General features: G+C 32.0%; 3 protein-coding genes across 4 annotated transcripts; 1 reads left to right on the top strand and 2 right to left on the bottom strand.

Annotated features, from left to right (window-relative positions):
• Positions 1 to 229: 229 nt before the first annotated feature.
• On the bottom strand, positions 230 to 3,467 carry LOC126697691 (probable inactive histone-lysine N-methyltransferase SUVR1). 2 transcript variants are annotated; one of them, XM_050394768.1, is made up of 4 exons: positions 3,233 to 3,467; positions 3,043 to 3,138; positions 2,669 to 2,819; positions 230 to 978 (listed from the first exon to the last, which is right to left on the bottom strand). In XM_050394768.1, the coding sequence occupies exons 2-4, from the start codon at positions 3,117 to 3,119 to the stop codon at positions 424 to 426; spliced, it is 783 nt and encodes a 260-aa protein (XP_050250725.1). In that variant the 5' UTR covers positions 3,120 to 3,138; positions 3,233 to 3,467; the 3' UTR covers positions 230 to 423. The 2 variants fall into 2 exon arrangements, with proteins under 2 accessions (XP_050250725.1, XP_050250724.1); XM_050394767.1 differs by having other exon boundaries at positions 2,669 to 2,806.
• Positions 3,468 to 5,224: 1,757 nt separating this feature from the next.
• Positions 5,225 to 7,546, top strand: LOC126697690 (uncharacterized). The gene is made up of 3 exons (XM_050394766.1): positions 5,225 to 5,546; positions 5,629 to 5,829; positions 6,764 to 7,546. Exons 1-3 carry the CDS (start codon positions 5,438 to 5,440, stop codon positions 7,381 to 7,383), a joined length of 930 nt encoding a protein of 309 aa, XP_050250723.1. The 5' UTR covers positions 5,225 to 5,437; the 3' UTR covers positions 7,384 to 7,546.
• A 1,928-nt stretch (positions 7,547 to 9,474) lies between these two features.
• Positions 9,475 to 16,400, bottom strand: LOC126697689 (auxin transporter-like protein 1). The gene is made up of 9 exons (XM_050394765.1): positions 15,560 to 16,400; positions 15,261 to 15,452; positions 14,956 to 15,141; positions 14,709 to 14,821; positions 14,416 to 14,599; positions 14,005 to 14,102; positions 12,090 to 12,297; positions 11,155 to 11,412; positions 9,475 to 9,880 (listed from the first exon to the last, which is right to left on the bottom strand). The coding sequence occupies exons 2-9, from the start codon at positions 15,426 to 15,428 to the stop codon at positions 9,674 to 9,676; spliced, it is 1,422 nt and encodes a 473-aa protein (XP_050250722.1). The 5' UTR covers positions 15,429 to 15,452; positions 15,560 to 16,400; the 3' UTR covers positions 9,475 to 9,673.
• Between the last annotated feature and the right edge of the window lie 7,212 nt (positions 16,401 to 23,612).

The raw sequence follows: 23,612 nt of genomic DNA, 5'->3' as shown, positions 1-23,612 counted from the left end.
TTAATAAAATTGTAGGAAAATTTGCAATATTTAAGAAGTGGAAAATCTAAAGTAACATCATATTAAAATCTTGGGTAAATTACAAAGTTAGTCCTTATCCATTGCAATTTGCACCATATTTCAATTCGGTCCCTAACCTTTCAATTGTGTCAATTTGGTCCTTAACCTTTCAATGCTATGTCAACTTGGTCCATACTGTTAAATGTTGGATGAAAATTGCTAATGTATCTAATGAACTGAATAAACTATTATTTCCATGCCACGTAGGCAGACACCTGGAACATCACATTAACATATACAATTGACAATGGTGAACATCCCACAAATCCACATTCAATTGAGCATAAGATATCAACTCCAACCCATTAAGAAAATTTTAACAAAATTAAACCATCTTATCATCATTAAGAGGCAATGATGATTTTATGTGGCTGGCGTTAAATACACAAAATCTTCATCATCATCACTGCTTATCCACCCATAGCAAGGTTTACGCCTTCCAACAAAACAAGAGTCAGCCAGTGGTGGGGGATTCATACTTGCAGAGTCAGCTACTACAGGACTGATATGTGAGTAGTTCACTTGTACTCCAAGCTTATCTTGTAAGATATCATCTGTCACAGGTCTAATGTCAACCAGTGGTGGGGAATCGACAAATTGGGATTGAATCCGTGCGCTGAGTTTCTCTTGTGATGCATCATCCTTTAGAGAGTGATTTACAATTTGGGAGTAGTTCATCTGTACTCCAAGCCTATCTTGTAAGGTATCATCTGTCACAGGTCTAATGTCAACAAGTGGTGGGGAATCAAAAAATTGGGACTGAATCGGTGCACTGAGTTTCTCTTGTGATGCATCATCCTTTAGAGAACGATTCATGATGTCTTTTGGGGGCGGGGAGTGATTGTGCAAGGAATGGATTTGCATAGAATGGACATCTGGGGAATGACATTGTACTCCAGGCTCGTCTAAAGTAAAATCCTTCAAAATTCAGGGAATTATGTTGTAATAATAGATAGCATCACATTACTGTTCATAGACAAATAACATGCTGAAATAAACCAAGTCTTGGGACAGCTACTTGGAACTATATACTTACATTAACACTCAAATTGCAGTTTAGAAAGGAAATAGACATGTAGTCACATGTCTGCAGGAAATGTTTGAACCTCATATGACATAATGCATATAAAAATAGATCATAAAGCTAAATCATATCTAATAAACAAGTCTACAGGGATGGCCCAATACAATCAAGAAAGAGAAGGAATCCACCATACAAGCTGTAACACAACCAAACCACTCTCAAAGCATAGAGTAAGAAAAAGGCACATAGAAATGTGGTGAAACCTCCTTGACCGGATTTGGTATGTGTCTTGGTGTTGGTAACTTCTAAGATCAATTCTTAGGAAACAGGTACAAACTACAAAGTAGTGAACATGGGAGCTACAAACAATCACATTAAAGAAGAATGTGCTCCAACTTACTTCTTGTAGATCTAAATTTATGTTTCTTCCTCCATTTTTAAACAGTCCAATCAGGTATGTAATTAATAATAGAGTTATGCACAAATCCTGAACCCATTATCATATCGTTATGTCTACGGGACAAACCATACACATTTTAAATTTCTTATTAAAAACATATAAAGCACAAAATGGCATTATGAAAACAACATGCAATGACAGGATATATTGAACTAAAACATCTAACATGGTCCTTCATGTAAAACAACTTATTTAAATGAGCTTTCATGGGATGATCAGCAAAGTACTTACCAAAAATGTGGTGATCAAGAAAGCAGTTCTTTACAAGATTGTTTAAGAATAGTTATGTCATATACAGAACAAGCTTATTCTCTGTTCTCTTAGGACTTCTTTGATTAATAAGTTACACACACACCTAGTGGATCTTGTAACCATGACTTCATCCGCAACTCTATTCTCTATGAAAATTGAAAAGAGGAAATGTTATTTGAACTAAATTTCATAACAACCTACAATCTTTAGGACTTTTGAATAAAGGACAAACTGCTTTCACTCAGGAATTATCTATCATGGCTGTAAGAAAAGCTTGTTGAAATCATGCCAGCCTTGATTATTATAAGTTTCTATGCTATGGTATTGATTATCATTTAGATGTGGTTCTGAAGAAGGCACTGGTAGGTGTGATATTATCACACAGTCTATCATTTATATGATTTCAATCAATTTATATCCCCAATCAAACAAAATTATAGGGTTTAAATTAATATGATTTTAAAATTATGGGTTCAATTTGAAACTAGCAGAACTATAAGATCTGAATCAGTCTAAAAATTCAATTTTTAATTTAAAACTTTTGACACGCTCCCTAAGATGTATGGTTTATAATGTAATTTTCCCTGTTTCTTTTCTTTTCATTCCTCAGCAGTAAGCAAACCAAAAGAGCAGTTAAGTAAATTTAACAAAAAGTATACAAACATAAAGAACCACATTAAATTTACATTTTTAAAAATATATGCAAACAAAAAGTTTTTTTTTAGAGATAGTTTTAACTTATAAAGTTGCTCTTGATAATTACTTTTTATCATTCATTCACCACAAGAGACTTTACAACTACTACGTAAAGAGATTTTTAAATTGATAAAATAATACATGAAAGAGAGTTGAACAAATAAAAGCTCCATTACCTTGGTTGAAAAATTCCCAACAAGTTTCGGTTGAGTATCTTCCCGCTTAGATTCCTCACTTTCTGGTAAAATGGTATCAATAACCAACTTATATGAAGCCTCTTCTATAAAAGCCCACCCTTCATCTCCGCCATAAGCCTGAACCAAAATCCTAATTCCTCATATATCACACAAAACACAATAAACGTTAAAAATCACTGTTTGGTTGCCCAGAAAACAAATATATTTGCAATATCATTCTAAATCCACTTCCAAAAAGATGTCACATTTCCCGAACCCATATCCAAATATTTAAACACAATAACCAGAAACACTTTTTCTTTTTCTTTTTCCGAGTTTTCTCAGCAGCCAAACGACCAATTTAAAACCCTGACCTCGAGGAGTTCACTAATGGTACTGCGAACCAAATCTTCAGCGAAACCCATGGGACGTAAAGCATCAAGTGCAGCATCGATGCGTCTTAAACCCACCTGAAAATTTTCTCGAGAAAATTTTGTAAGAAAGAAGAAAAAAAGGGGGGGTGAGTGGAGTGGAGGAAAGAAATGAAACGTTGACGTATCGGACCTGTCGCGTTCTTCCACCGCCTGTTGGAGCCATTTGTCGGTGTCTTTAGTCAGCTCCGTTGCTGAGAAAGATTCACTAGACGCCTAGGATCATGAGCAGTTACTGTTTGTTTTTTTAGATCAATCTGGACCGTTTATTTTGCAGTGGACCCGGCAATGGAGGTTTTGTTAGAATGACTGGACGGCCCAGATGAATAGTTGTGATTCCAGCTCGAAAGGATGTAAGGGACGGAATAAAAAATGTTTTTTTTTTCTTTTTCTTTTTCCTATTTATCAAAGGATTTTTTTTTTTTGGCTAAACTCAAAAGGGAAAATGTTAGGGTCATTTGATAATGTTGTTCTAATAACATTGTTTATATTTTTTTGAAATATATGTGGATGAAAAAGTGTGTAAAAATATATATAATGTTTAAACATTGAAAACGGTTGTTCTAGTTACATTACCAAATACCCTAAATGTCCTTAACAAAAATGCAAACATGTTTATTTTTAGGAAATCATTGAAAACGGTTGTTCTAGTTACATTACCAAATAGCCCTAAATGTCCTTAACAAAAATGCAAACATGTTTATTTTTAGGAAATCATACTCCAAATTAGTTGTTTATATATGTGTTGGAGAGATTAAATTGATACTTTGGAAAACCACAATTGCACAACCTAAGTATGATTGTTACTTCACAAATACAAAGTTATTATGAGGTAAGGGATAAGGGTCAGGATTGAAGTCTTTAAGAGTGAGAGTTTCACACACTTGAGTTCAAGTCTTTGCTAGAATAGGATTTCTATTTTATATTAAAAAACAAAAAAACAAAAAAACCTTGGAAAGCCCTAATTGAGATGAGTAGTCAATACATATAGGACAACATTTAACCCCAAAAATGAATATAAAGTTTCTATCCGACTTTTTGAGTTCCACTTATGTTTCATCCATCATAATTTATCATGTATCTATTTAAATTTCCTTATAAAATAATCTTAAGTTTAAAATTGAAAATAATAATAATAAGAATACTAACCACATGACATATCGTGATTGGTGGAGCATAAAATAAAATACAAAAAGTGAGGTAAAAGATTTGTATTCTTAAAAAAATTTAAACTTATTAATTTAGAACCAACTTTTAACTAGTCAATCTTTTATCATTAAGCAACAATATGAATCAATTGAGCCTAAAGCCTTTTCATTCATCAACCACACCTATATAATTTGCATAACAATATCCTAACCTTTTGGTGGGTTTCAGTTAGCTCAACTGGTAAAGTCTTTAATGGTTGTATAAGAGATCTGGGGTTCAATTCCCGCCTACACCAAAAATTTATTGGTGTCTTGGTCTGATGATAAAGAGTTATCATCAGGAGCGGATGCTATAAGTTAAAACTCACTCAAAAAAAAAAAATATATATATATATCCTAAGCTTTTGTTGTTTTGTGGTGGGCGGCGGCTTTTTATTTTAGATAATGTGATTTTTTTTCCCTATAAAAGTTAAAGTAGCTTTCTTTTTTTTCCATGAAACTCATAAATGTAGGTCCAAAACTCTAAGTGGTCACCTTTCCTAACCATTATACAGCTATGAAATAGTGTTGGCTCAAGTTAAGAGAAAATTTACATGTATTTTCACATACTTTCCACACGTATTACACATATATCGATAATACAATTTTCTTTCACAAAAAGAAATAATGCAACTTCTTAAAAAAATAAAATAAATAATGCAAACAATAAATTTTAGAAAAGTTTTAACACTACTTTTAAATATAAAAAGTCGTCAGAACAAATTTTTTTTTTTGGTAGAAAGTTTTTTAAAATAATTCATAAATCGACGCCCTTAAGGATATTTATTAACATTTTCTTTTTTCTTATCTAGAATATAAATTCAAATAACTGATAAGGATCATATGATTAGTCTCAATCAAGTACCATAATCTTTAAGATAAATTCAAATACGGTTGATTGCTATCATCTCCTTAATTCCTTCTCTATTCAGTTTTTACTCTCGAAAAGTTGGTACGTATTACAAGAAGTTTAGCAAAAGACCCGGTTGAAATTGAGCTCAACCATTGGTCCTCCAATGTTAGACTGTAAACCAATGTTTGCTTTACTTATCACACTTGAAATAAAAGCTTATGGGAAAAGAAAACACATGCTAGCACTGTGTTTTCCTTCTTTGCAAAGCTAAGCCTTGGGACACCATTCTGTACTATATATGCTCTTTGATATACCAATTGCCTCTCTTGAACTTGGAAACCAATCAACCATGGCAGACACAAACTCATTCGTTTTCGCAGCAACACAATCTCTTTCTTTTTCTTCTGGTAATCACTTCATCTCTCTCTCTCTCTCTCTCTCTCTCTCGCAAAGTTGCAAACTAATTGTAACAACGTTTACTATAATCAGGAACCATTGATGTCAAAGACAAAAGAGACTGTCGGATTTGTAGAGTCACAAGGAAAGGAGGTAAAACTAGAAGTCAATCTTTCGGGGCTCACACAGTTTCTTCTGCAACAAATCAAAACTTGTCAAATTACACTCCAACTACACCGCTTTGCAATCCCTTTTCGTTCGCTACTTCATCAGTTCTTCCTCATACTACTCCCGGTAATTTCAATGCTTGCGTGTATTTATTTTGCATACAATTTTAAAACTTTTTGGATTATAATCATTATGTTTTTAAATTTAGCTCATTCTATGGTTTCTACCATTATGTTTAGAATCGTGATTAAAAAATTAAATTTTACTATTAATTTTAGAATAATGATTGAATTCATGATCATTGCTAGATTGGGAAATTTTATCTCAAAAAACAAAAAGATTTTCCACTCTTTTTTTTGTATAAATATAAAATTTGATAATTATGGTAAATACGAAATTAGTAATAGGCAATTATTATGATTATGTTTGCATATAAATATAAATATAAATTTTTTTAATAGGTATTTTGAATTTCAAGGACTAAAAAATCAGTGATGAGTTAAACTTTATATACCAACCATGTATTTTTGGCCTAATTTTGTTTTTTGTTTTTTTTTTTTTTTTTGATAGCATATCTACTTTTTTTTTCTACTTAATCTTAACTAGTCACATATCAATATAGAGTATATATTAAATAAAACAATATATTAATTTAAGTTATACCAAATTAATTATTGGTAGTATGGTACATTTTTTTTATTTATTTAAGTCTATTAAAATTGGTGTGTATTGTAGAATTCTTTTTTTTTTCTAAAATTTTAAGATTTTGGGATGATATAGCTTTGTTAGATGTAGCGGTGGTTGTCAAGTTATGTTGTCTGTAGTTGGTAACTCTTTGAAGTCTCTGTTCTGTACTTTCAATTTGCAATAAAATCCCTTTTAACACAAAAAAAAAATAAAAATAAAAATAAATAAATAGTTGATTTTTTATGAATAATTTATCATGGTATTTTAATTGACGAATGTAACTTCAAACTGGTCACTTTTCTAAATTTCTAACTCATTTAAAAAGAGACTGCATGTGAGTTAATTTGTCTGAACATTAAACATTGCGATGCAGAAAAAATGGTTGAAGTAGCAGGCTCAGATCACGCAGAGAATTCAGGAAAAGACAGTGGACTCAATCAGCAGAACACCCTGAAAGAGAGAGAAGAAAATTCTGAATCAGTTTCATGTCCACCTTTACCACTAATACGCATTTCACGAATCCTGAAAGGCATTCCTCACAGTCCTCATTTTCTTCAGCTTCGTAGTCACTCTGAAGCGGCAAGGAAGAATTTAATGGCAGGGTGGGATCGAGCATTTGAAGAAACAGTTGAAGAAATACATTCTTTGACGGCAAATGTTTTCTGGGTCAGAGCCAGTGAGCTGTGGAAGACTATGGAGGAGCTTCAAAGTTTAGGCTACAATGTGTTTAAGCTGAGGAAAAGGTTGGTGGAGTTAACAGAGGTGACGGTTGAGCAAAAACTGTCTCAGTTGGAGATCAGGAGATTGAAGGTCAAGGCTGAGTCTCATAGAATGGAGATGAGTAGGTTGGAAAGTGTTATTTTGGGCCTAAAGATACAGGTTGAGAAAGAGCAGGTTGCTAAGGTGGAAGTGCTTAAAGAGGTAGCAAAGATGGAAAATGAGTTGCCCAAATTTGATAGCGGCTTTGCTTCTTTAGCCACGGGTCCTTTGTAATCTACAATTTTTGTATGCTGCTAGTTGAGGTAATTGGGTTTCTGGTGTCTAGTACTAGTAGTTTATGAGGGTCTTTACTTTTGGTGGACTTGGAGGTCTGGTATAGTGAATGTGTTTTGGGGCTTATACCAAAAAAAAAAAAAAAAAAAAAAAAAAAAGCCCCTTATCCATGGACTGTATCCAATGAGTCAATACCAATGAGGGTATTTTCTTTACTTTTTGGGCCATAATAATGCTGCATTTCTTTAGTTTTTTTTTTTTTTTTTTTAAAGAACAAAAAAAGAGTTAACCTATAGCGTCTATTAATGATGATAGCTCTTTATCATTAGACCAAGACTTCAATCAGTTTTGGTGTACTTTGTCAAAACTCAAAGAAATTATGTAACAACCCTCTTTTTTCTTCCCAAACTTATAGAAAATATTGTGTACGTAGCACTCCTCACTTCACAATGGATGCAGCTCCCCTATGTAATATGGGCTACATTTCCCTATAACATCCAAGCCCAATGCAGGCCTTTAACATAGAAAAGAAGAAAGGGCCAGGGCTTCGTATTTTCATTGAAGGCTCGAAGCCCAGAATCCTCATTATCATGTTAATGTCTATCACACACGTTTTCATATTGAATCTCAGTTGGACTTGTTTATTGTATTTCTGAGAAAAAAGACCAATTAATTTGAACTAATGAGAAAAATTTGAATAAAATAAGATGATGATGAGACAAAACTTTGTGTGTTAAACAGTGGATAGTCTTACTGTTAATAACTCATACTCAATAATATGGATCATCTGTCCTCACAACAATGGAAAAGAAAAAAAAAAGTTGAAAACTGCTGTTTTCACACTTTAGTTAGTGTAAAGAAATATGCTTTTGTAAGGAGAAAAGAAAAGAAGATAAGAACAGGACGTAAACGAGTGACTCAATCAGGTAATGCCCTCTCGTTTCCTTAAAAACTTTTCCAAAAGTTGTTCTGTCATCATCTTATAGATGTGTAAAGGAATTAAAAGCTCTAAAAAAACAAAAAACAAAGATTGATATCTATGGCAGGGATTGTAACCTTTTTATTCTAAAGATAATTTGTGCATTTGAAGGCCATATTCAATGGGAAGAGCATAACAATGACTGCCTCCCTTTTTTTTTTTTTTTTGGAAAACATATGACTGCCTCCTCTTCATTTAAAATGTATCTTTAAATTAAATATCAGAAATTTAAAGGGATACAAAATGTCTTGTAAAAATTGTTATTAAAACTTTAAATGTTACTAACCACGAAATGAACTCTCTCTACTTCAAGTTAATTTGACTATTTGAGAAGATCCAATCCGGTGAAATTGAAAACGACATTAAATGATTTTATTTACAATTTGGTCTTAAAGGACTGTCGGTGAGGGGGATATGCTGGTCCTCCATATTTATGGTGAAGAATAGAAGTTCCTTGGAGAATTCAAAATGTATGTAGTATAATATGTCATTGGCAGTTGGACCATTTTGCTCCTTCCCAACTCAAAAGAATAACTTTTTTTTTTCTATCATCTTTGGTTTGTCATTGTCTTTGTGTATCCCCATGCCAATGATTAGCATAACCAGTAGATGCAATAAATAAATAAACGAGGCTTGATAAGAAGCAATTCAGAGTATGGTGATAAAGATGAAAGCTACAAAAACCAAACACATGGAAACAACTTTTTCAAGCCACCATCCACATCAACAAGGGTCCCAAGTTTAATCCATTGTAATTTGACTAGTCAACCCTATAAGAGAACAAAATTATGCAGCAAAACGACATACAAGTTATGGGTTCATGTGAATTGAGGAAAGAAAAGAAAAAAAAAAGAGCCAGTCAAAGGGGGCATAATATAGATTATTAATCATAATCATACAGTTTTGTATTCATGTGACTCACATGCTAGGGAGCTGGATGCTAGACAGAAGTTTGTCAATGTGCAAGCCATGTGAAGCAGATACCTCAATTCAGTGCTCCACAGAGTTTTCTTATAATCAAAGATGGTGTTTTGAAAAAATTGGAGGCACAACATTTTTTAGTATTTAGAAACCTACCACAATTCACAAAAACCAACATTGGAGATCTTGCAAAATATAAATGTACTTTCTTTGCATTCCCTTGGCATCTTTTGAACATATCTTCACTTATTAAAAGAGAAGGAATCAAAATTACTAAAGAAACATCACCATTCACAACACTGTAGGTTAAACAAAAAGAAGGGGAAAACACAGCACACCACATTAGGGGGAAATGCTGATGCTCCTTATGTATATAATACATGAGTGGCATTAGTGACTTCCAGTTGGGGCTCGGACGGGGCACTGATAGCACTTGGCAAAGAGTCCAAAAGTGTCAACCTGCCTGATGAAATTGGTCACGCTAGCCCATCCTCCAAATCCAAAGCCAATTACCAGCACCCATATCACTATAAATGTGTTCACCACATACACGGCCGTCCAGCTAGGGAGGAAAAATGGAAGCTTCTCAGCCGCATTCTGCATACACGAAAGTTACTCCATTAAATATCAGAGGACTAGAAAAAGAAGTGTACCATAAAGCTTTAGGCACAATTTGAATATTTGATTAGCACATTGCTAGTATTTCTGTTGTTTTCGAGAGCAAAAAACTTTAAGATTTTGCAGAAACAATTTTAAAAGAAATTACTTTCAAATTGTTAATCCAATCTGTACTTAATTAATTACATTATATCTTTTATTTATAACCTGAGTCTGTTCCATGTGTTAGCTTGCAGTCACTGGAAGCTGTATTTTCGACCAAGACTGATGAACTAAGTAGGGTCAACACAGATATAGTTATTAGATAGCTTGGCCCAAATAGCATTCCAAGACGTAAAAGTAGAAATGTGATGGTATCTAATAACTGAATGACAAGGAGATGCCACCAAACTCATCTTTGTCTCATAAAATTCCAAAAGAATTATTGGGGCTAGAATTTGCTAATGATACTGTAAGTCACTTCAGAGCCAAAATTGAAAGCTGGATTCATATGCAGATTCCTTAAATCAATTAAAACTATCCCCTTTTATTTTCTCATTTTAGGTAACACCCTTTGATTTTGTATCCTCACATATTTGGATTCTTCCATGTGCTCCCTAGTAGACAAATTGTGAGTGTAAGAAAGGCAAAGCCATAGAGACTACTGTATGCCATACACAAATTCTGAATTTTACTCCAAGAAACGGTGTAAAACTACAGAGTTTCCAATCTTTTAAGAGGATAAAAAAAAAGGGTTTAGAATTGAAGTTCTAAAGAATCTTAGAAAGTAATTAGTACTAACATTGACACTGACTAACTGACAGGCTACCAGAAAATCTATAGCCATAACCCCATAGACTATAGTTAGGTAGGCCCTGATTTTGTGATTAACAGCTCATAGACCCAGCATGGATTCCACTAAATTCCTAGGAAGTTAAAATTAGAACCGTGTCTAATAATTCAGTCAATAAAATTACCTAAACAAGTACTAATAAACACTAAACAGCAATTAGGACCCAACATAACTGTCTAAATGACCAATGTGCCCCAACCCCCCCAACATCAACATGGAAACTATTTGGTTGGTCACCATGTAAGCTACAAGCATGTGTATCCATCACATTTGTTATAGTCATTATGGGTTCAAAGTGAGGCAGGTGGAAATGCACTAAAGAACTTCATGGTGGACTAGACAATGCCAGTTGGATAAGACTAAGAGTGGTCACAATGGTTAGAAATGATGATAAGAAGTGGAAAGATTGGACCATTTTTACCTGTCTGGCTGAGGCAGATCTGAAAGTTAACATATGTGCTAAAGAGGGGATGATGTAGACGGTGAAGCTGACCAAAAGAGCCCCCACAGCCGAGTTAATTGGACCAAAGAAAGGAAATATAATGGCCAAGAACCATATTGGTATCACCACAGGCAACCGCACCAGTGCTCTCAAAAATATGCTCTTTGTGTCATGCATTCCTATAACTTTCTCCCACACGAAATACAATGGCGTACAAGCGAACCCAAATGTTATGAACTGCCAAATCACACATGTAATACATTAGCTCAAACATGTAAATTTTGTACAAGGAAAACATCCAGTTTTCAAAGAATAATGTTAAGAATACTACAAATTCTAACATATAAGTCTATCAAACTAATGTGTTTACAATAACAAAAAAGTAATTTTGACATTTATTTCTTATGTTATTAAAGTGAGTAAGTGACATGACATCAATTACATTGATTGTCATTTTAGATTGCAAGATTATAGTAAAATTAATAGCTATTTTAGTATAATGTTATGGGTCATTTATGGTTCATGTTTTTACTGATGCCTTAGGGCATTTGTTAATAAATCATAATAGGAAATATTTAACATCATTTTTATAGAAACTATAAGAAAGTTGTTAACAACATTTATTGTTTAATCATTCTCCCAATAAAATATTTCTAAAAATAGCTCTTAAACTAATGCCTTATAGTAAAATTAATAGCTATTTTAGCATCATGTTATGGGTCATTTATTAAATACTACCAGTTAATTTGTGAGTATTCACTGAGGTCTTTCACATGCATGTCTCTATTATCTAGCAGCAATTATAGCTCTTTCAATAAAAACTCTATGCAATTCCTTTAGTAACATTAGGCTAAATTAGTACATTAGCCTAATTTTGTAACAACAATTTAGTCATATAGGGAAGATGTATGGACCTGGTGAATGAGCATCAAAATGACTGCAGCATCACGCCATGCATTCCGGGGAAGGAGAGCGAAGGCGTTGGCATGGGTGAGGAGTTGGTCACCATAGGCCCAATACATAGCAGCAGAAGATGGAAGAGTAAGGGTGAATACATAGAGAGTGGCAATGAGATATATGTACTTGAATTTCTGAGGCTTCCACATTGCATGCATGATTTCCCTGTAAATAACATGATCCTAGAAAGTTTAGTTCCACCCATCGCACATGCCAGTTATCATATATAAATTCCCTCTTCCTTTTATTTTCCCCCAAAAGATTGATGAAGACTTTTTTTTTTCCTTAGGTAAAGTAACTTACGGATCCACCCATCAAATAAATGAATAAACTGTGAGGGATTAAATGGAAGGTAAAATGAAGATATGATTAAAACTATTACTTGATATAATACCATGATAAACTAGCACTTGATCCCAAAAACTTAATTTGTTAGAAAGTAGTTTATTTAATCATTTAACCTTTATTATAAGAACGAGAGATAAGAATCAATGAGAAGGGGCAACACTTGAGAGTAGTAAAAAGTGATATCTAATTTGAGATGATAAGGGAATATAATATATATATATATATATATATATATATTTGAGATGATAAGGGAATATAATATATATATATATATATATATTAATACTTTGAATTTGACTAGGATTAGAAAGATAAAAAAAAAGGTAGAGAGACAGAGGACTGAGTTAATGCCAAATCTTAAGCACTTGACCTGACTTGATCCGGATACAATGAATTAAGTGTGGAACACTTAATAAATTTTACAAATATTATGGATTTCAATAAAATCGTATCAAGTCCTCATAAAGAAATAGAGAGAAAGATTCACTATTTTATTAAGAAACCCCATTAATTGAATGAACTATACATAACCACCCACTTGGAAATATTTAACGCGCGATTCTTGCTACACCCATTAAATGAACCCCATAAACATCGAATTCCCATTTATAATGGCATAGCAATTTTTAATGAAAGCCTACTGACAAAGCTTTTGAGATCAGTCATCAGTATTAACTGATGGCAGTAAGACCAGATCCTATGCTATGCTAACCTTTATTTTATTGATGGAACCTGACTTTCACTACCTATTATAAACGACAAAGCATAGGGTTTAAGTCAATCAAGATCTCTCTTTTCTTTTTTTCTTTTTTTAAGATTAAACAAATATTAAAATTACTACTAACTTTCTTTAAAAAAATAAATATACAAATTGATGTAACGATTCATACGAAGAATATCATATTAATAATATTAATAAAGAAAATTAATTATATTTTTGTAATATGTTTAAAGATCAATACATCAATTTGTAAAACTAAATTTATCCCTAAAGTGAGATCATTCTATCTCCCCAAAAAAAAAAAAAAAACCTACGTAGAGTAGAGATCATTAATGGGTCCAACAAATAGTTTGTTTCATAATTTTGTCTTTTTGAGTTTTTTCTTAAAACCCATTAATGCCCTGCTAGCTTCTAAAAGGAATCGCCATGCAATGAATTTTTAAAAATTATATTTTCTATTGTGTTTTAAAATGAATATATCAATTTGTAAAAATTAATGTCACTCTTTTTTATTTTTGTGAAAAAACAACTCTTTTAGTATAACTTAGCCTCCAAACGTGCATTTAAGATTTTACTACATAGAGATCATTAATGGCTCAAATAAATAGTTTATTTCATAATTTTGTCCTTTTTGAGTTTTTTCTCATAACCCATTAATGGCCTGCTAGCTTCTAAAAGGAACCGCCATGCAATGAATTTCTACCTTACATTTTCTCTGATTTTTTGAAAAAGAAAATAGCATTATATATGATCTCTTAAAATAAATTAAAAAAAAAAAAATTGAATCAAGGTATCAAACTCACACAGTGACGGCGTGCCCGCCGAAAGTGTACAGTATATTGGTAGCGCCTGTGAAATACAAAACCAACTTTTTTGGGCCAGAGTGTGTTACACCCTCAACCTGTAAACCAGATTAAAAAATAAAAACATATATGAATAAAAATGAGGAGCTTATGATTAAATCAAGCGCACAAATAAAAAATAAAATGTCAAAACTTAGGAATAGGCATAGCCATAGGTGTTGTGTTTTAAACTTTTCAATTAAATTAATTCAATCATGTGTATTATTAGGTTAATTCAGTACAACCACATATTTTATTGACTTATTAGTCAATGCAATTCCATATAATTATAACTTTTGGTTGAATTTAATTGAGAAATCTAAGTATAACACATAATAAACAGTACCCAGAAACTAGTCAAGTCCTAATTACCTGGCCATTAGCAAGGGCTGCAACAGTGATATACCAAGCTGTATAGGTGGTCATTCCAAGCCCAAGAAAGGACCAAATCCTGTAGTTGTGGAATGAGGGTATGAACACTGTGGTGGCACAGCAGGCTCCAAAGATATAAGTCCATGTCCTCTTGTCTAAATGGTCATCTATGTAGTATATGTTACTGCCAAAAAAACAAAACAAAAATTTTAAGTAATTTAAGCACAACCCATTTCTTATTATCCCTTTGGAGTTAAATAAATTGAAGGAAAAGAAATAAATAAAAAGAAGACCTTGCACAAGCTATAAGCTGAATAACAGAACCAAATAGGAGAAAGGTACAGTTGAAGGCCAACCCAACGGCTTTCCAGTACGGACCCAATAAACCATCAAGCACTTCAAACCACTGTCCAAATATTCAAAAGGTTATTAAAAAAAAGAAGAGGTCATTTTCTGCATTGAAATTCAGACTGTAAATTTGACTTGTGTGGAAATTGTATTGCTTTTGGTGATTGATGGTGGTGGTGTTGAAAAACTTACCTGGATAACATGGTTCTTGAAGCTGACATTCTCTTTTTCCTTTCGGCTCCGGTACTCAACGTATAGGATACTGATCAGGTAAGCAGTCCAGCTTCCCATCATACCATAGAAGATTTGCAGTAAAATCCCTGAAAGCATACCCATTTGAGAGAAAGAGTATGGCAGTGTTAACAGAACCTGAGCAACCTGTATAACCAATAACCAAAAAACCAATCAAAAGCCAATCTTTTCATGACAAACTAAAGGAAAATTGTGTTATGAATCCAAATTATGATTTGGGTTTTTTTTTTTTTTTTTTGTATTACTTGATTGGATGCACAGCTGAACCAGGCATCATAGACAGAACCACCATGCCAGAGAAGGCTTTTGAGCCCCAAACCAGACTCATTTGGCATCTCTTCGTCCCTGTCATCATGTTGAGTCAAGTTGGAGCTTGAGACCATGGCTTCCTCTGCTTGCTTCTGAGGCAACATTTTTTACAGACTCAACAAATAGATCTGCAACATATATTAAAAGTAAAATCAGACAAAGCTCAAAACTTGAAACCCAAGAATATTTCTTTAAAAAAATAACATTTCTTGCTATGTTGAAGACTAGAAGATACCCCAAATCTCAGTCTTTGTGGCTTTGTGCTTGAGAGGTCAGTCACAACTAGTAGGTAATTTATACTGTGAAAAGAAGAGTGAGCCAGCAACACTTTAATGACAAATGTGTGACAGTCCGCAATCAGCTGCCTTCTTTAACTGCTCGAGCAGCATAGAAATTGGGCTTTATCTCGTTTTTTCGCCTTTTGAAGAAACAAAAATGAGTGAAGGGTAATAGAACTACGACTCTTTTATTGGCTTGGCCGTCTGTTACAGCTTTGCCAAGTAAGTTACAATCTGTGTAGAGTTGTAGTGCATTGGACTCGTAAAAGTCACACACAATTCCAATATTGTCAGTCAGTGCCTTAATTGTCACACAATCTTATCTCTCTCTCTCTCACTCGCTCACCTAAACAACTTATTAAATGTGGCTTTATCCGTAGGAATAGGCAACACACAGAAAGAACCTAATAAAGAAAATAGTGCCACTATCTCAAAAGGGAAACTTTGAGTTGGATACAACGAAGGAAGAGTGAGCCAAGGTAGTTGGTTCTTGAAGCTTGATTCCTGGGCTTTGAGAAGCGGGATCTGACAAAAAAGGAGCACCTGAAAGAGTGAATTAGGGAGAGAGGTACTTTTGCAGTACAGAGAGCAACCGTTGATGCTAGTCTTTAAGAAACCGAGAATACAAAGTGAATACCACACAGCACGAAATCTTTATATTTCTTTCTCTCTTTAACTCTGTCTCACTGTGTCTTCTGTTAGCAGTTGCTAGCAGAGATCTTTGGCTTAGCTTCTATCAATGTACTTGTTCTACTATTTTCTTTTCTGTTTTCTCTCTCTCCCTCTGTCACTTTGTCTCGGAGAGTATGCTATATAAAATGGTTAGATTACCCTGTGGCTCTATGTACAGGGGCAGATCCAAATCTTAGTAAAATAATTGGCAAATTACATCTTATTCCTATATGATTTGATTAGCTGGTTATGGTTTGAATTTAACACTTTATTCACTTGAGGGTAATTTAGTTAGATTTTCATTACTCATTTATGTTAAAAACATAGCTAAATAATGTAATTTTGTTTCACTTTTATGTCTCTCTTCTCAAAAAACATAAAAATACAAGATCAAAAATAAACGAGCGGAACACTTGTATCATGGAATTTCAAACTACAGATGGACAATTTAAATTTCAATCAAACCACAGGTGGGTAAGTTGTAATTTTATCCTAAAATAATTATGAGAATTCAATTTCCCAAATCTTTCCACATTTTTCACTGCTTTTTTTTTTTTTTTTTTTTTTTTTTTTTTTTTTTTTTATTCAATTATCACAAATCAATGGCGGAACCAGGAATTTACAACTTAAATTTCAATCAAATCACATGTGGGTAAGTTGTAATTTTATTTTAAAATAATTATGAGAATTCAATTTCCCAAATCTTTCCACATTTTTCACTGTTTATATATATATATTCAATTATCACAAATCAATGGCGGAACCAGGAATTTATAGGGGGTCAAACATAATATTAGACAATAATTTTTTTTTCTCTATGTATATATTAATTATATCCATACTAATAGTAATATACATACAATTTAATAATAAGAACCCAAAAGTGAACTATTTCTAAATTACTATCTTTTTTATTTATTTAAAGAACGAGTCAATAGTCTTAAACTTGTCCATAAACCTAAATTTTTCAAATTAATTTATCACCCATTAAATATAATGACTAAAATACTAATAATTTAAAGATTTCTAAACAAAAGAAAAACAATCATTCAAATTTTAATACATTAAAAAAATCTAATAAACTACAACCAAATACATGTTAAATTATTTTATTTATAAATTAAATGATAAAAAAGTAGTATATTTTAATCAAATACATTTATAGTGTTATGATATATTGATTTGCAAAGTGACAGTAACCATGTAAATATACACGGTTACTGTAGTAAGTTTGGATATTTACACAATAATACATTATCTAATGCGTGTGAGTTATAGGCTATATTGTGTAAATTTTTGCACTTTTTTCCATTTTGCACTTATTGATGTAAGTGCTCTTAGGGTTTGGTTTGCATCTAGTGTTTCAATGCACTGAATACGACATGATGTGGGCATATGTCTATTTCATTTTTATTACTTTTATTATACATCAATAGCATCATATTATATTAAAACGGGTCATGTTAACGGATGTCCTTAGCACAATTGTTAATAAAACATAAAAGGAAAGTTTAGACATAACTTTTATGAAAAATCTAAAAAATTATCAACAACATTTTTTTTTTATCATTCTCCTAAAAAAATGTTTCTAAAAATAGCTTCTAAAAGGGATTGGTTAACATTTCCCTATTAAAACTTGTAAAAAAGTTAGAATATAAATCAATTCCATTATTGTTGTTGTTGTTTTTTTTTTTTTTTTTTGGTTCTACCAATCATGCCGTCTATACAAAGTGAAGCACAAAAATATACAAAGAATTTGTGCTCATCCAGATAAATATGATCTAGATTCTAAAAAAAAAAGGTAAAATGATCTCGACCCATCCTATTAATAATCGTAAAAAATGTTGTGTCGCAATCCATGACATAGTGATTTTATCCTCCTGTCATTCAGTCTTAACATTTTTTACCATTTACAAAATCATATTAACCCCTTTTGTTTTTAACGAGAATCAAGAACATATTTACCTGGATGTCTCATTTATGTCTATTTTATTGTGTCTCAATCATTCAGATAGGTAACCGTGAAAAAAATAATTAAACCCCAAGTATTACTCTATTCACAATTCCAATCCTTGTAAGTCGTGTCCAATTATTCTAGGACTGTGATGCTTAATAACAGGACAGCTCGTACAAAATGAAGTTAGAAATCCGACCCACCTCAACCAGTAAAATAATAATAATAAAGGTTAAAATATAAACACATGGAAAATGAAAAGTGAAAACTATGTAATTCCAATCTTTATTCTTTAGTGACCACTATGCTTTCGGCACAGACATACTGTCTAGTTGCGAGTCACTAACCCCAGACTGAATGAGCATTCGAACTCACAAAAGTTAGAAAGTTTGAGTCGTGATAAAATGAAAATCCACCGCAGAGGAAACAACAAAATTTTGTTTGAAGATTGGGCTGTCTCTGTTGAAGATTACAGCTTCAGCTTCAACTAGTTTCTTTAGTTGCTTTTTTGTTTCTTGGGTACCCTACAATCTGCCTTGGTAGTTTTGACTTATGAGGAATGGAATCAAAATTCTGTCTCCCTCTTAATATTTACGTTCCACCAATTATTATGTTTGATTTATTTTTATTTTAAACTTTCATTACTTTATAAAAGGGAAAATGTATCTAATTATTATGTTTGATTTATTTCTATTTTAAAATTTGATTACTTTATAAAAGGGGAAAATGTATCATGTTAAGGTAGTGAAACATTAAATTGAAACACGAAATTAGAATATAAGATTTTTATTAAGGAGAAATATAACATTTTAAAGCTTCTAACCTTTTATTTTTTCAAATATTCAAGAGAGAGTGATATGTTGTCAGAGGCCTCTTGGTTCAGTGGTACTTCTAATTCCCCCTCAAAGAGATGAATTAAAGTTCAATCCACTGGCCCTTAAAAAAGTAGATTATATAATTGCCTTATAATTTTGTGATGGTTGATCAAAATCATTTTCAATTTCTTTCAAAAAAAGAAAACACTTTGGTGCTAATTAAAGTTTGTAAACCATGTCAATTTGCCACTCTATCAAAAATAACAAATATTAGTGCTACTCCATCAAGATTTTCCATGTATTATCAATTTATTATATAAAAAATAAAACAAAACAACATTCTGCCACTTTAATGAACAAAAATAGGCCTTTAAGTAGTGTTGCTAATATTTGAATGCATGCACAAAACCAAACAAAAAAAAGATGACAGTAAGAGGTTCTACTATATTAAGATATTCTTATAAATACTTATATGGGTTTTATTGATTTTTATCTAGATCAACACGGACATCTCTTTATTAACTTCAACTTGATAATTGTGAAATATTATGTGAAAAAAGTTGAGACTCCTTGAGTTATTGTTTTAGAAAACCACAACTTACCCTAGTTTTAAAGGGTTATTATACTAACACTCCATTTGTTTTAACATTAACATTTTTCATAAATTGAATCATTTTTCAAAAATCATTTAATAGAAAACCATATCATTTTTCTATATTTGTTAGTAACCTTAAAATGAATTAAGAGGCTATCTTTTGACTTCTCTTATTTAGTTTTGCATGGAATAGAGCTATTTTCCTTATTTAATTTAGCATGAGATAAAGTTAATTTTCTTTTTTGGTTTCATGTAAGATTGAGTTGTTTTCCATAAAATTTTAGTAGAAAACAACTCTATCTTCTACCAAGTTAAATTTAATAAGAAAAACTATTTTCACAAACTAAATATAAATCTTATATACTTCTTCATTTTTTTTTTTGGAGAAAATTCTAAATATGTTCTATTTCGAGTTTATTGTAACACAAATTAAAATAATTAAAATGTAAATGTTTGGGCTTTTTTTTCTTTTCTTTTTGGTTGTCACCCAGCCGAATCATGGTATTTTTATTTCTTCCACTTTTTCTCTTAAACACTATTTTATTTTTCTTTTCTATTTGGATATCATCAACCTTAGATAGTACCCATCACCAATAATGTTCACATTTGTATCATTTGATAAAGTAAAACAAGGTGCAATATGCGGCGTCCTTTTGATTTCATTTCTTTTCTTCTCCCTAATTCTTTAGCATTAATTATCATGGTGTGCATTCACATGAACATAATGGAGGGCCAAATAACAAAAGGAATAACACATGTTGTGAAAATACGAGGGATTTGTTGGATTTGAACTTTGACCCCAAAAAAAAAACATATAACACTAAGCTTAGAAGAATTTGGTTGAACCGCTCTTTAGTGACCAAGGGGTCTTAATTAGTCAAAAGTTTTTCAGCAAAACATTTAATTGGTGAATTGATCTTTATTAAAACCTCCATTAACGTCTATTTTCCCCTTATCATGAGCTAAAATAAACATGCTTTTAGTGGGTGGAGGGTCCAACTTCTCACTCGGTTCCTACTCTTTATTTAACTTTTCCTTAATATGCTCCTTGTCTCCCTTTTTCTCTGACTGTTGACTAATAAATAATACTATATGGTAATTTGCATGGCTCCCCATCTTGGTGATTTTACAGGACCATTTTATATATCCTAATCTTAATGCACCTATCAAATCCCATTTCACCATCCAATGCGCTTCTCAATGCAATTTTAAACATCATAAAAAGGAAGGTGATGCAGCATTTCATTCAAAAATTAAGCCCCATTTTTTTCCTTTTTCTAAAGCACTATGATCGACTATTCCTAAACATGCCAACAATAAACAATTAACTTCGGGATTGGTGGGATAGTAATGATTAATGGGATGAGTTACTAGGCCCTATTCTTCATAAAAAAGTTATAAATAATGGTAACTTGTATAGCGCTGAAAAAAATATTCAATAGTTATGGCGTAAAAAAGAAGAATTAAACCCTAAGCGTTTACCAGAAATGCTAATTGAGCTACAAAATATCATATGTGGGATATGAAACCTCTATCATACGTTCTTTCTTTATAGTCGCGTGAGATTGTATGAGATTCCTTTTAAAATATGAATTAACTCGCTCGTCTTACCAAGATGATTATCTCATAGTAAAATTTGAACTCCACGCATATAAATAATAATTAATGCGGAGAACAGCGTGTTTAGATTCAAATCCATGGGCAACAAACCCAATTTCTTTTCTGTTTGCGTATTTATAATTGTTTGGTCTTAATTAAAGGATTAGACGCTTCCAATTCTACCATCTCAGCAAATTGCAACTACCACTATATCTCTAATCATTTCTGCATGACAAATTGGCGGGTGGGGTGTTTTTGTTTCGGTTTTCATACGAAAGAAAAATGGTCTAAACATACCATAATGATTAGAAGGAATTTTTTTTTTTTTTTTTTTTTTGGGGTACCCACAAGAGAGAGAATATTACTTGAAATACCATTGGAAAAGAAAAAGATAGGATTTATTTTGCCTTTTCTACTCTACAAAAAGCTTTGGATTTAGAATTAAATAAATAAATAAATAAATAAATAAATGTGAGCTGCAAGCTTCACTGTTTGGTATTTTCAGTCACTTGTCCCACCCAGAATCTGTTTTGATTGGAGTCACTGAACAAGCATCCTAGGGCATGCTTTAGTTCCAAGTCCCCACAAAGTTGATTTATTTAAAGGTTCAATTATGTATCTAATGCTGCGAAATAAATCATCATGTAGCAGTGTCATAATTCTATTCAATTTTTATTATTCATACCATTTCCAATGCCCCCAAATTTTGGTTTATAAATACACACTCGCATTGGGACAATTATGAACACAGGACAAGAGGATGTATTGGGTTGGACGTGAAACTTTTATCATGGCCATTTTTAAAAAAATAAAGTGCTTCATCAATTTATCAAATTTAAAGGTGTGTAATACACTTTTTATTTATCGTAATAATCATTGGCATAATAGATTATTGGTGGTGGCACTGTGCGATTGGCGATGTCTACGTTGACATGATCTCTGTTCATAGCTAAGCTACCGCAAGTTGTTTTCCAAAAAAATTAAATGTCTTTCATATTTTATGGTGTGGTTGGTGCGAGTGATCAGAGTGACCATTTTGACAAGAGAAAACTTGTCCGAAGCAACAAAAAAAATCCAAAAGAGTTAATATATATATATATACACACATATATATATATATATATATATATATTTCTCTAATGTGTCACTCTTTCATTGTTATGAATCTTGTAACAGTTTTTTTTTTTTTTTTGGATTTTTTAATAGAAATGTTCACAGTTCAAATTATAACTATTGAATTATCACTGCAATTACTTTTACAGTTCTAATTTTTCCACAGCTCTCACTATGGCCACCATGCTAACATGAAAACTTAATGATTTTTTTGTAACAATCAAATGGTGAAAATGGGTTTTCGATATCATTTTATAGTCATAAATAAACACGAAAAATAGAAACATTTCTATGGATTAAAAAATCCCAAAAAAAAAAAGGACGTTAAGAGGCACGTTCTTATTACACTGTATTGTCTAGTAATCAAACAGAAAAATAGGTTGGATTTAAAGCACTGGCCGTTCATATTCATGTGGAATAGGGCTATCATTTTTTTTTATAAGAGAATGGGCTATCATTAATTTCCTTTTTCTTTTTTCTTTTTTTCCGGTCACAGGTTATCATTAATTTTTACCAGCATGACTAACTAGTAATCACTAATCACTGGTATGGTATGGGGCCGAGGATTAAGCTTATGAAAATTTTGGGCTAGGGGCCCATTCTTAATTATTGTAGTTGTTGTAATTAACTTGTAATCCTTAAAACATAGATATTTTTGTTTAAAAACAAATAGAGAGCATTCTAATGAAATAATGAAATAGGAGACACATGAAAAGAAAGAAAAGGGATATGACTGCATATAATATATTATAGAGTTATCGAAAATATATCATCAATATATTTAGAAACAAGTGGGTTTCACTTTATTTAACTGGTGTCTCTTATAGTCAAATAAATCTAAAATGCATACTGCCTACACCAAAGAGGTGTTTTGACATGGTAATTGAGAACACTTTTTCATTGAATGGGCACCATATATTGATATTAACCTATCTATCAAAAAATAGATACTTAGAATACAAATGTTTAAAACTTTTTTCCCCATAATTATTGAGGGGGTTATTGATGTGAATAAATATGTATATCAGTAGTGGATTTTTATAAAAGCAATATTTCTCCAAATTAAATTTACAACTTATCATACCTTGTATAATTAGTATTACTGATATATTATAATAATAATAATAATAATAATAATAATAATAATAATAAGCTTGAGGAAGAAGAAACTGGTGTAGAGTCATATAGCTTAAGCTCAAGAAACTTGAGGATATTTGAGAAACAAATAATGTCATGTAGAGATCTTGATGACATTATCGGAG

The sequence above is a fragment of the Quercus robur genome, chromosome 8 (genome assembly GCF_932294415.1).
Source record: "Quercus robur chromosome 8, dhQueRobu3.1, whole genome shotgun sequence".
Classification (NCBI taxonomy): Eukaryota; Viridiplantae; Streptophyta; class Magnoliopsida; order Fagales; family Fagaceae; genus Quercus; species Quercus robur.
The sequence above is the reverse complement of the archived record's forward strand: the minus strand, read 5'-3'. Positions and strand labels throughout refer to the sequence as shown.

Bases quoted from the DNA above. Each gene is read 5' to 3' on its own strand.
- LOC126697691 (XM_050394767.1), bottom strand. From the start codon at position 3,265: ATGGCTCCAACAGGCGGTGGAAGAACGCGACAG. The intron at 3,139-3,232 runs GTCCGATACGTC...GAAAATTTTCAG, and splicing joins GCGGTGGAAGAACGCGACAG to GTGGGTTTAAGACGCATCGA. The intron at 2,807-3,042 runs GTCAGGGTTTTA...ATTTTGGTTCAG, and splicing joins CCATTAGTGAACTCCTCGAG to GCTTATGGCGGAGATGAAGG.
- LOC126697690 (XM_050394766.1), top strand. From the start codon at position 5,438: ATGCTCTTTGATATACCAATTGCCTCTCTTGAACTTGGAAACCAATCA. The intron at 5,547-5,628 runs GTAATCACTTCA...TACTATAATCAG, and splicing joins ATCTCTTTCTTTTTCTTCTG to GAACCATTGATGTCAAAGAC. The intron at 5,830-6,763 runs GTAATTTCAATG...ATTGCGATGCAG, and splicing joins TCTTCCTCATACTACTCCCG to AAAAAATGGTTGAAGTAGCA.
- LOC126697689 (XM_050394765.1), bottom strand. From the start codon at position 15,428: ATGTTGCCTCAGAAGCAAGCAGAGGAAGCCATGGTCTCAAGCTCCAAC. The intron at 14,822-14,955 runs GTAAGTTTTTCA...ATATTTGGACAG, and splicing joins TCAAGAACCATGTTATCCAG to TGGTTTGAAGTGCTTGATGG. The intron at 9,881-11,154 runs GTAAAAATGGTC...TCGTGTATGCAG, and splicing joins GATCTGCCTCAGCCAGACAG to AATGCGGCTGAGAAGCTTCC.